Below are 13345 nucleotides of genomic sequence, written 5' to 3' on the forward strand. Positions count from 1 at the left end.
ACTTGTGTCTCAAAGGATTCAACGCATTTCCTCAGTTCTGCCCCCACCAATAGGCCTCTCTCCTTCAGCACAGATGGAGTATTAATGGTTATCCTGAGGAGGTTACTTTTGTTATTCAAACATTTCCTGGATTTTGCTCTTTCCTCCATTCCTCCCCAAGCTAGTTGTAACAAGTTCCTTATAAGAATTTGTTTTATTTCACCTCCATCTTACTCCTTCCTGCCCGGATGGCTGAATACACCTTACCAGTCTTCTCTATGGAGCTTTTAAGACATTGGCCTATTAGACACTGGTAATTTGTAGATTTTATTTTTAATTTTGTATCTTTACCAATTTTTATAGAGACCAAGCAGACTTGATGACATAGTGTTTTGGCTAATGTATTTCCTCCGCGAATACCATCAGTTTTGGGAACGCCAGCATCACATTGTAGCATTCATTGATGGCAAACCAGTAATTTTAATGAAACGGTCTGCTCTTTTCCAGAGGCAGAGAGAAAATTCAGTGACCAACTTGTCAAATTTTGTTACAATATAATCATTACCTAAGTAGTATTGGAAGTGCTGGGTTTTTTGCATGATCTTTGTACTTTTTTATTCTTTCCCTTTAACAATGATTTTAAAATCCGACTCAAGAAGTTAAACATTGCGTTCACTGCTCTTAAAGACACAAAAGTTTCCTGATTGTTGTCCAGATGGAAAATAATTTTACTGGTGCTGCTTTTACCATCTTCTGCTGGAGATGATGGGAAGTCATACTGGTGCTTCATTCAGATGGTGAGGTATTGATTTGGTCAGCCTGGGGAGAGATACTGGATTTGGTACTCTGGTGCAGTACCGCTGTTTAGAGGTTCTATCATTTCAGCTCTGCTTTGTCCACATGTTGAAGCACAAGTCTATCTATTTGGACAAAACCTTTTCTTAGAAGGAAAAAAAAAATATATATATAAGAGGAAACACAGTGAGCAGCCTTCTACAGTATGTCTGATATTGCCAAAGACTGTTCATAAACATTTTATTGGAATTTAAAAAATAACTGATATATGTATGATGATTAATTTTGAAAAAGATTTCAAATTAAGTTTAGATTTGGACCTTAAGCACCTAGAATCTGTTCTGAGGCTTTTATAGAACATTGCACTGGAGATGAAGATACTATGTCTCTCTATCAGCAGAGACTGGGGGTGAAATAGAGTAAAAAGAGTGAAAAAAGCTACCTACTGACGTGTAGAAATACATTAGGGATTAGCAAGACAAAAAAAAAATCAAACTAGGATTTCATAGTGCAAACTTTATCTGAACAACATAAATAGCTTAGAATCCATGCTATGCTAGAATACAGATTCAGAATGGAATACACTGAGACTTAATATGACGATGAAACAAGCAATAATGTCAAATTGCTTTAAAAATGTTACAAGAAAGATTGCTTGGAACGCTGACCTCTGAGAGGGAGGAGAAGGGAACAATCCAAGAAGCATGGTGAGGTAGTAAGGAAATTTTATGCCTTAACTGTTGCTATCTGAAAGGATACAACAAATTCTTAAATTATGTAAAGTTTTGTTGGCCAGTGATGAGCAGCCTTGACAGGCGGAAGGCTCTCAAAGAAAATGCTGGAGCAATCTCAGAAACAAATCATTGTGATAACGATGAACAACTTGTTTCAGATGTAGTTTCCATATTGTATTGTTGGGAACCTTCCTACTATATGTTTACCTGGTTTAGGACAGGATGAAAGGCTCTTTGAACTAGTATGGAAGAGAGCTGTCAGTCATGAAAATTCCTCTGGATTCTCGGCTAGCCTTCATCCTTTCGTGGTATCACATGTCCTATTTGGAGACTGATTCGAAGAAATCTTTTTTTTTTTTCCCCAGCAAATAGAATGGCCAAAGACACAGTTTTTTTTCTTAAAGTATAGGAAGCACGTCAGGAGGAGTGAGAAACTTCAGTGGGCCTATAGACAGAGGCGTAAGTGGCAGAAAATTGTCTCTTGTCTTTTCTGTCGACTGTTATGGATTGTTACGACTGTGCTGGGCGCTGCTCAACAAATTACAGGCATGCATTTGGGCCCTCTTCTGTGGAAGGGAGGCAAAATAATGAAGAACATATAATACAGATATTCTTATATGACAGAAAATCTTTATTCCCCCCAAAATAACTATGTACACTATTTGCTTTCCAGTTATAGTTATCTGCTCTTTGTGACTCTCATGTTAGCTGATGAGGAAAATGTTCCTCTTGTTGGCGATTATGCTTTAAGCGTTAGTTATACAACCAGTATAAGGAATACGTAAGGAACGTGGTCAACTTAATCTAATCTATTTCGGCTAATTACTTGGCAAACGCTTTAAAATCATTATTTACAGTGTAGCTTCACTCTGTCAAATGCAAATTGAAAGCAGTTTATCTACTGCTAGTTTTACCTCTTCTTATGATTCTAAAGCGTCCCCTGTTAATCTGTGGCATTTTTGCAAAAGGGCCTTGTCATTACTATATTAACACGAGAAGGTGATTGTGAATGCCCCGAAACTGGCAGGAGGGAAGTCACATCGCCGGTGCCACTTCCGTAATTACTTACACGCTTAGAGAAAGGATCCAACTTTGCTCCCGTTCCTTGAAAACCGAAATGTGGATGCAAACTCCCCTCAGAAAGGGGGAAGAGAGGGGACGGCAGGGGAGCACGCGGGGCCGCACCTGACTGGGCGCTCTCCGGCGGCCGTTGGCGGCGGCGGCCGTTGGCGGCGGCGCCCCCGCCCCCCGCCAGGCGCCCGCCCTCAGCGGCCCGAGCGGGCTGCGCTGTGGGGCCGGAGCCGCGCCCGCCCCGCCGCGCAGCGCGGCGCCCTCGCTCCCTCACCCAGCTCTCGTCGGCCTCGGCTCGCAGCCTGGACACTGAGCCCGAACTTTTCGCGGCGGGCGGGCGGGCGGGTCGAGCCGGCGGCCGGGGAGGGCTGGCGGCGGCGGCGGCGGCGCGTCGCCGCTTGCCCGCTCCTTCCCTCCCCGCCGCGGTGCAGTCGCAGGTCCTGCAAGCGCCCCCTTGTCTCCTTGCGCAGGCTGCCTTGCCGAGGAGGAGACGGGGGCGGGTGGGGATGGAGAGGTCGCCGGGCGCCGGTGATTTAGCAGCGGGGTCTGTAGCACAGCCCGTGCCCGGCGGCGGCAGCAGCGGCGGCGGCGGCGGCAGCGGAGCGAGCGCGCACACGTGACTCCGGCGGTGGCTCCTCAGTGCCGCTACAAACAGACGCGCACACACGCACACAGGCACTCGCTGCCCGCTCCTCCATCCAGCCTCTCTCCCGCTCGCACGCACCGTGCCAGCCGCCGCCGCCAGGGCAAAGCTGTCGGCACCCTCCGCGGCGGCCGCAGCAGCAGCAGCAGCAGCGATCGCGCAAGAGGCAAGAGTTTGCTGCGTGCCTTCCCGAAGCGGTTTTGCGCCCAGAGGATGGCCGGCTGCGGGCTGTCAGAAGATGCTTTCTTCTCTTCCTTCTTTTACAACTACACCTCCTCCTGGGAAACCTCCTACAACCAGGTAAGGGGTGGCTGGTGCTGCCAGGCGCGCTCGCCTCCTCTGCCCCCGCCGGGCTCCCCAGGGAGGCAGAGGTGGTGCCGGTGTGTGCAGGGAGGGGGCTGTCAGTAAGGGGGCTCTTCAGCGTGGCTTTAAAAGGGGGAGAGGAAATGGGTCAGGAAGAGAAACGAGAGAAAAGAGCCTTTTTTTTCGTACGTGTCTCTTTCAGCCCCTTTCCTCTCCTTCCGTCCGCCTTCGCCCCTCCTGTGAGGAAGAGGAGAGGGGTGAGGAAGAGGAGAGGGAGGAGAATTTGGGCGCGGAGCTGTAGCGTGCGGGGGGCTGCGCGTTACCCAGAAACAACTCGGAGCGCGACGCGGCAACTCGAGCGGAACCCGCCCGCGTCGCCCCTTGGCTGTGCTCTCCGCCTGCCTCGGCGCCGAGGGGCCCCAGGGCGGCCCGGCGAGTTTGGGGGAGGGGGGCATGTGGGTGACAGTGTCGGCTCCAAGGGACCCCCCCCTTCCCCTTTCTCTTTCCCCTAGAAATGGCTGAATATGCATTTAACGTAGTACTTTCGGAGCCCGCCTCTGTGGATATAGTTCAGTTTATTGGTCTCTCCTTGCGGTTCTCTCTCTCCCCCCTGCACGTACTTAACTTTGATGACTGTGCAATGCAGAGCATGCATCTACCTCACCCCCGGCTCCTTCTGCCCGGCAGCCCTGCCGGGCCGGAGCGGCGGCTCGGGCCGGGGGCGGCTGGCGAGACGGGCAGGAAAGGCAGCGGGGAAGAGCGAAGGAAAAACAGAAATCACGCCTGAGATGTAGAGTGCTATTCTGGGAGCCTCCGAAACGTCTTTAATTAAATAACTGCTGTAGTCTGCTGCCCCCGCTGCTTGTTTGGTGAAAGTCTACAGGCAACTGTCATTTATAAACTCCATCGATGCGCGCGTGTGCGTGGAAGGGGGGGTTTTGGTGCCGGCGTGACGGGAAAAGTTGGGCGGCGGGCGGAAGGGGCGGCGGGCAGGTGCGGGGACGGCCGCGGTGGAGGCGGCGGTGCCTGCGCGGCGGCGGCGGCGGGCGGCTGCGTCCGCCGGGGGCGGCGGGGTCGGCGGAGCCTGCGCGCCTCCCGCTCCCTCCCTGCGGGGGGCAGAGCGCCGCTGAGCTCATGGAAAAACGTGCCGCCGCGGTTTCCAGGAAACCGAAATCCCCAAACTAGCAGTTGCCAGTTTAAGGTTACAGCTCACAGCGAGGGATCAAGAAACCGCACGCTCCCCTCTGCCTCCGGGAGTTAATAATACGGAGGGGCGAGGAGCGGGCGGCCGTGGGGCCCTGGAGCCCCGGCAACCGGCTCTTCCCTGGGAGCAGCCGAATAAATGCTGAACGCTGCCGTCCGGGCTGCGAGCCCGTGTTTGCCGGGGTCCTCTCGGAAGGCACCTCGTGGTGGGCAAACCTGCCCGCTGACTTCGCTACCCCTGTCTGGGGAAGCGTCTCTCCCAGAGGGAACAAGTGAGCCTCGCTTGTGCCGACACGCTGGAGAGGGGATTTGACGCCCACCCGCGTGTGGACACCAGAGCAGGTGCGGGGGGCGCGCCGCAGCCCCTCCGCCGCGGCGGGTGAAGTTGGTGGTGCCGCCGCCGGCCCCGCGCTCCGTGGGAGGCGCTGGCGGCGGGGCGCGGCCGTTGGCGGCTGCCTAACGGCCGCCGGCGGGCAGGGCCGGGCAGGGCGCCGCGGGCCGGGCCGGGAGGGGCTGGCAGGCCTCAGGGCGCTGCCCCCGGGCAGCCGCGGGGCGAGCTGGCCGTGCCTTGGCGGCGGGGAGCGGCCGAGCACCTGCACGGACACACGTACACCTGCGCGCACACCGCTGCCGGAATTTTTCTGTGAGCGAGAGGATATATTGATTGTCACCCTGTTAAATAGCAGTCCGCACAAGTAACTGAAATTTAAGAAGGGCTTCTGTCTGTTTCAAACGGCAAGCAGTCATATGAAGACTCCTTTGAAACCCTCAGAGGAGGAAAACGGCTAAGAATGCAGACGGTAAAATCAGGTTTAAACCAGTTCCTTTATCTGAAGTTAGTTTCACTCTACAGTGAAACATAGTTCCATAAAAGAATGGCCTTGTTAAATGGTAGGTTCTTTTACTTTTTTTTTTTTTTTTTTAAGGGCAAGTCCGTATTACAATGGAAGCAGGAAGAATTACTGACAGATCTACAGTGACTTATACTAAACATCAATGTTGAGCAGTATCTAAGGGGAAAACAGGGGAGGTAGTTTAGGATGCAGCAGATCTATTTATAGAAGGACTATATAAACTCTGGGATATATACACGAAGTTGAATTAAATATGCATGATTAGGAAGGGAGTTTAGAAGGAGAAGGTGTAATCATTATATAGCATTACAGCAGGAACGGATGAGCATGTGAGACTTTCAGGGGTGAAGATGAGAAGAATTTTTAAGATATATATCCTTTCTGGTGCTCAAGGCTCCTTTCTGTTCTCATCTTTTGAATATTACGTTAGCATTTACATCAGTCGGATTCACCAGCTGTGGATTAGCAGTAGATGTTAGTCTGAATATGAAATCAAAATGAATATGGGATTTTGCTGCAAATAGATTTTTCTTACAAGTTTTAACTTTTAAAAAGGCAGGGCTGGCTTAAATTTGACAGTCAGCCATATTCACATTTGTTTGTTTTTACCTGAAATGCATCAAAAAAAAAAAAAGGCTTGCACACCATTTCTTCTTGCTAAATATAGCAACATAGCTGAAATAGAATTTGTTTTGTGTACTCTATTTAAAACAAAACAAAACAGCAAACAGTAAAACTTTAAAATAAAGTGCTGATGCAGAGAGGGGTTGACTACTGGAAAATAGTTTTTTATTTCCAGATCAATATGATGCACTCTCAACATCTAGTACAAGGTAAAAGGATCCCTTGTACAGTATCAATAGCAGTTTAGCCATAGCTTAGTAAGGGAATCTTTTCCTGGTGTCTCAAGTCATGTTTTAATGACAGTATAAGTAATCAAAATAACACTTAATAATGGAACCAGTCAGGTTAAAGAGAACAGAGAGATTTCTTCTAGAAGCATAATATAACTGCTGTCTGTTCTGAAATCAGATAGGACATTTACTTTACAATTCAGGAAAGCTGAGCTAGGAGTTTCAACTCCTATATATTGATGCATTATTGCAGATCGTTTTTAAGCCCAAGATTATATGAGTGCTTTGTTGGTAATATTCTAGGAAAAAACTTTTTCTATTGCATATTAAATTCAAAAGTCCATCACAGAAAAGCTTATATTTGAAAAATTATGTCTGGAGACTATATGAAATCTGTTTTGAATCCATTTCTGAGACAGTCTGCCAGAAAATAAGGACCTGGAATAGCTATGCATATGGCTTCTTTGCATTACTAAGGTGAACCCTAAAAATATTAGCTCTTCTCCTGAACTTTGGTGTCTTCTTTACGGTTATTTTAGTACAAGGATTTAACCATTATGCTAAATTCTAGACTAGACAGCCTTGTAGACTTAATCATCATCATTATTAATTGTAGTGGCATGGGCTTATCTGCGTTGTCTTGCCAGTGTATGTAAGCCTGAGATGAAGAAATATCCAGCGGATTTCTTGTTCATTCACTCCATGGTCTTGGTTTTTAGACTGTCAATAAGCACGCCACTTTTAGTGCTTTGCTTTGTGGGTATTTATTCACTACAAACTTCCTGAGTCTATCATCTGGCTTACTGAAATTCTCTTTACATCTGTTTCTTTCTTAGTACTCATGAGAAAAGAACTGCCATTTCTATGCACTGCAGAAGGGGACCTGGCCTTATAAGAGCACTAGGTATATTCTTGGACATAACCTGTTTTTCCTCACTGAACTGACAGCGTTATTGGTACTAATTAGTTTTCACTCCCCACGCCAGAATTGGTGACGTTGTTGTGTTCCTGAATCTGTGCGGATAGGAAGTGCTTTAGAACCATTTGGAATGTAATTGTTCAGGGATGAAATCCTATGACTAAGGCAGAAATCTAGGTACTTATTGTAATTGGACCTCAAAAAAATCCTTGCAGTATCTAAGTAAAATGAGAGAATGCTGTCTGATTACTGTCAGCATTTCAGAGATTTTTCCCTGCAAGACTGAGCTGAGTACTTGTTACCTGGCGCCATCTCTGTGTCCTATGTTTTCAAACATGGCAGTACTTTTGCAGTGCATGTTAACAGAATGCAGGTAGGTCAGTGAAAGTTTGCGAGAAGAGCCCCTTTTGTGGCTTGGCTCTTTGTTCCACGTTCAGGGACAAAAATACCCCATTCTGTCAGTATTTTTTTGGGTGCTGGACTGAATCTAGTACATTGGTTTTATGCATCTTCTTCTTGTAACTAGAGTTAATCCAGTGGCTCCATTTTTGTTTTGGCTCATGGCCAGTAAGACTTCTTGACTTAATATTGTTTTCAGAGTTTCCATTTTTTTCTGTCTGAATAGCAGAACTCAAGAGTCTGTGGGAGGTTTGGAATTAAAACGTATTCAATGAGTTCAGGTTAGTACATGTGTATAGCATATACTACCTATGTAGAGGAGGATGTGGAATGTAATTCAGAGAGATACTGTATCAGTCTTTGCACAGAATCAAGGCAGTGCACTTTAGGATTTTGTCGATGTTTTTCTTTACTGGAAGAAGACTCAGTCAGCTGTTGTACGTTATTTGGCTGTGAAAATCAATGGAATAAAACTATTGTTTGTTTTCAGTTATATTTTAGCAAAGCCTGGAACAACATTTCTGCAACTTAAAAGACACTGGCAAAACTAAATTAGGTAAGGAAAAACAGTGATCCCAATTCAATATTATCAGAAAAGATGTGGTAATTAAAAAAGAAGTTAATCCTGGATTTGAAGATTTGCCTGGCTTTACTATATCCAAAAGGCATTGTGTTCTGGTGCACAAGGCTGGGAAAATGGAACTCAGTAAAAATGAAAGTGAAACCGAAGAGACCTGTTTTATTGGCATCTGAGCAGAAGATAAACGGTAGGGTTGTGAGGGAGATACAGTTTGGGTTTGGAAAGACCTCTACTTCAATAATTCAAATACCAGTAATAAAACAGATGACAGATTAAACAATTTTTTTTAAAACTTGGTTCTGTTCCTTTCAGGAAGTAATGTCTTAATCAGCTGTTCAGCACAATAGCTTTTAAAAGTTTCAGTGATCAGTATTGAATGTTATCATTTATTTCCAAGGGTTGTCAGAATCATTGCAGAAAACTTAGAGTAGATCTCAAAATACATTTTCTGTACAGTTTTTGTATTATTATTCTGGTTGTTGTTCAATAAACCCATCCACAGTCTGGATGAAAAACTGTATGCTGATGTTAGTCCCATCTGCCAAATAAGCACAATTTAAACTGGGTGCAAACCATTTCCTCACACCCCAGAGCAAAATAGCTAAATAATGATATACTAGAGCAAAATAATGCGAGTTTAAAGCATGTGCAGGGGCAAGATGTTATTTTAATATCTTAGCTCAGAAGAAAAGCTACTTTATACATAAGACAGGGATTTTCGATAATACAGTTGTGTTTAGAAAAAAATGTTAGTAGTTCTAGCAGTGTATTTTGTAGGAAGAGGGCAGGGAGTTCTTAGCTGGTCAAATGTTCATGTGGTCTAAGCAGAAATGTAAAAGTGCAGGGTTTGCATTGGAATGAGAATGGGGTCATCCACCCTTTGTACTCATCATCAGGGAAGCAGAACCTTCTTCCAGAGAGACCATAGGAAATCAATGAGTACACTTTGCTAGTGTAGAGATAAATGTGTACTATAGAAGGGTATTAAATATAAAAGGGCAGCAGTAAAATGATTTACTACATGAAGCAGTGGAACTTTCTTTTGGTCACCTTAAAGAGGATCTTCATTTTTGGTAACATAATTATATTTTCTTTTAATACTAGTATCTGAAAAAAGCTGGCAAGCAAACTGTTTTGAAGGGATTTAAGCTGTATGCTGTAAGCTAGGAGATGCTTGTTTATAAATGGTAGCTTACTGAAAAATATACATGTGTTTTTGAACATATTATCTGACACTTATCATTTAGACTAGAATAATCTCACCTGATTTACCACAAGTTAATGGGTTTTTAAATATTTTTTCCTGAGGCAGTGTGGATGCCTGCGATTCAGTTTGTCTCGCCATGACCAGAAGGTATCACTGAGGGGTACCAGCACAACGGATGCACATAGGAGAGAACCTGACGTACGTTTAGGTGCAGAGACATAATGAGATGTGGAAGAGCAGGTGCACAGTCCTAATGTGTCGATTTGTTTTTTTAAATTTCTTCTGAAGTGTCTATTTGCAGTGTGAGCAAATCGCCTTGTACATTTGAAACCTATAGCACTATAAAATTGCTGAAAAGGAAGGAAAAACAGTACTCTTATGATGTCTTTTGTCTTAGGCTGTAAATGTTCTCTGCAAATGGCAGTTGAGATTCCCCTTCTGCTTAGCAGCTGTGCATTATTGTCTTGACTCTAAAGGTAAAACTAAGATGTAGAGAGATTAGTAGCAGAGTGGCCCATGCTTTGGGTATGTCACTTTTGACACTGCAGTCCTAATTTTGGAAAGAGACATTCAACACTCCTGGTTCCCTTGGAAATCATTGGGAGCTGATATCACAAAAGGTATGTATGTATACACTGGCATTTGGGAGCAGAGGTATGCTGCAAGCCTCCAGTCATCCTGACTTTACTATGCTTTGGTTTTTATTGTAGATTCGCCTTGTAGGTAATGAACTGAATGCTTTTTGGATGGAACGAAATCGGAAGATGTGTTCCAGGAGTGCCTCTGAGCTACAAATAGACATTCATCTCCTGAAATGAGACCAGAGCTAGGAACGAAGTTAAACCACCGTACCACACCCTGAAGTGCATACGGTGGAGGTGTCAGATCCTCAGCACCAGCTGGTTGATTCTTCCACTCTTAGCGTTCTGTGTTACTTGCTAATGCAGACAGAGTATATATCAGTTTACCTAGCAAAGAGCCCATGAAAGCCCATATTTGGGAAGCTAGTTGGAGACTTGAGAGTAGAAACAAGTCACCTGACTTGCATCCTTATGTTGCAATCATAAGACCATTATTCCTTTCCTCAAAAAGGGGTAGTTCATGTTGGCGTGAAGAGAAACGGTTCATTTGATCACTTGTAATATAACACATGAGCGAATAAGAGGCATTGGAATTTTGGCTCACAAAAGCCCTCCACATTTTTAACCCATTTTATTATTTGCAAGAGCAATTTAGTTCCTAATGTTAACAATGAGTGATTATGATTCTGTACTTCCGTTTACAGCATAAATTAGCATTTTGTTTTCCATTACAGCTTTTGAATGAGGAATTATAATGTATAATTTGCTGCAAATAGATGTTATCATCTCTTTGGATGAGAACAACCACATAAACTTGAGCAAATGATAAAAATGGAATCAATTACTCCTCAAATGGAAGTAGTTTACAAACCTTCACATACAAAATGGCAACAGTAACTAGTTAGTCTAACAAATAATTAGTTTTTTTTAAAACAACATTTATTGAATTCCATTGACAATTTAGTAATTGTTTATAGAAGATTTAACCATCCCCCTCACAAAATACATACCACATGATATCTGCATTTTATAAACTGCAGATTGTCTCTATAGTCCTTGTTACAAGCTTCATCTGTGCACATTCACCTGTACAAACATTCTAGAAGGGGAACATGGAGCCACAAATTGCACAGGTGATGATGATGATGAATATTAGAGAGTTTCACGCTATGCTAGAATCAGTAGACCACGATTTAAACTGTAGAGGAGAGAAGAATGAAGAGTATGTCTTGTAGGCTGTATGCAAAGCCTGCTGAGGGTGATGTGTATTTTTTCTGCTGCTTTTGAACTTACAATCTAGGTCTCAAGTATTAGAGGGATAGAGGAGAAGAGGAAGAGACATTATTATAACTGCTTGAATGAGTAAATGCTGTGAGCCTCTGCTGGAGGCGAGATAATATCTGGTACCTTACTATAATGAGTTTACTGGTTTGAATTTCGTGGAAAAGTTTTCACTGTTGGTTGCTACTACATGTTTCTGTTTATACAAAGTTATTTACACTTGCAAGAAGATCAGACCACAGGCAAAATGAATGTGAGAAACAGTCCAGACTTTAATCTATTCTCTGTCCTTTGCAGAGACTTATTTCATCTCATCTAAGGATGTAATTCAGGCATCATTTTCAATTCCTTGTCACAGAGGCTGTCTGAATTCTGATGATTTTCTACATCCTGTTTGCATGTATGTTAATTTCTGGTCATCTAAAGCTCTAACCACCTAAAGCCGCTGGCCCACATCCTCTCTCTACCTGAATTCATCAGCATCTTTCTCATAATCTTCCCTGATAACCGCATTGCATGTATATGCAGTATAATTGCTGACTGAACATACCATCTTGATTTTTATCCACTCTTACCATTACTTAAAAATACAGATCCAAATCCATACTTTGCCTTTGTATTTAGTGCTTCAGATTTAAGACTTGTTGTTGTCCTTTTAAATCCTTTACATAATTTAGCTTTTCCCTGTTTACTCTGTTACTACCTCTTTCTGTTCACAAATGATGCTAGATTTGATGTTTGGTTGGATTGCTTCTGTTAACCAGCACTTTTTTGTTATCCCTACACTTTTACTTTTACTTAGTAAACTTGTGAGGCAGCTGAGAAAAATTATCTAAGGTTTTTTCTTTCTGGTCTCTTGAAAACCTCTTTTACCGAATTATTTAAAAAGTAATAAACTTATTTTGTGGTTGGAAAACTATGAAACAATCTAGACAAAAAACAGTCATCGCCCTGACTACTGTGTTTCAATATATTCTTCTGTTGTTTTTTCCTTTAGGTTGATAGCTACCGATAGATACTTAGATCAGTTCTGCAGATGGGAAAAACATTAAGTTTTTATTGTTCTAATCATTAAAAAAGAATAATGAAATCTTTTCTCTGACCCAGCTCTCTTATTAACCTCACTAAATCTGCTCCACTCTAGTAAAAATTACAAGTAATTAAGGTTAAAAAAAGAAGAAGTGATAAAAAGTAAATAGCATACACTGCAATTCAGGGTGCTGTATTGGCCTTAAAGCGCTCTCTTGATGCCATGTAGCTGGTTGCATAGGATGGAGCTTTTTCATAATGTCATTTCTGAGGGCAGCTGTTGGGTGTGAACATTTACATCTGACACTTGCTTTCTGTTTTTGACTCAATGTCTGGATTTTTAAAATGCTTGCACAAACTATTTTGGCCTGGGGAAGGAGGTGAATGTTACAATATCACAGTGAGGCCTTTTGAAGCTTAGAATGAGTATCCGTTCAAGCAATGGTTACTGAAAGGTTGCTGGTACCTGGTTGTTGGAAGTGCGTACAGAGTCATCATGGGGACCCTGGACAGAATAATTTAGTCTCAGCTTGTGCTTGACTGTAAAAACTCACTCCAACAGGATAACTCACTTCAACCATTTCTTTTCTTTTCTTTTCTTTTCTTTCTTAAGCGTCAAACAGCACATTGTGAGTTGACATATCTACTAAACTTTGGCTTTATTCATGAAACTTCTCATGGTATTGTCTACTTACTTCTGCCTGCTCATAGTTTGCGTAGGCCTTGATCCAGCAAACCACTTACTCGTACGCTCAACTGTAAATGCTTGAAGTCAAGGGAACTGCTCACAGGTTTAAAACAAACGAGTGCTGTGTTAGACTGGGGCCTTACATAGCTGTATCTTCAACATAGAGAACTTACAGAGTCTTATTTGTTAAGTACTTAGCACGTTTCCAGTTCTTTATAAGTATTG

The 13345-nt window shown here is 43.7% G+C and overlaps 1 protein-coding gene across 1 annotated transcript in view; it reads left to right on the plus strand.

The window, feature by feature from the left end:
* The first annotated feature begins 3150 nt into the window (after positions 1-3150).
* The window catches only part of PPARGC1A (PPARG coactivator 1 alpha), a 384060-nt gene continuing 373865 nt past the window's right edge, over positions 3151-13345 (plus strand). The window contains exon 1 of the mRNA XM_068943274.1: positions 3151-3522. Coding sequence (XP_068799375.1) covers positions 3436-3522 — 87 coding nt within the window. The 5' untranslated portion in view covers positions 3151-3435. The remainder of the gene's footprint in view (positions 3523-13345) is intronic.

Source organism: Struthio camelus, chromosome 4, assembly GCF_040807025.1.
Source record: "Struthio camelus isolate bStrCam1 chromosome 4, bStrCam1.hap1, whole genome shotgun sequence".
In the NCBI taxonomy this organism is placed as follows: domain Eukaryota; kingdom Metazoa; phylum Chordata; class Aves; order Struthioniformes; family Struthionidae; genus Struthio; species Struthio camelus.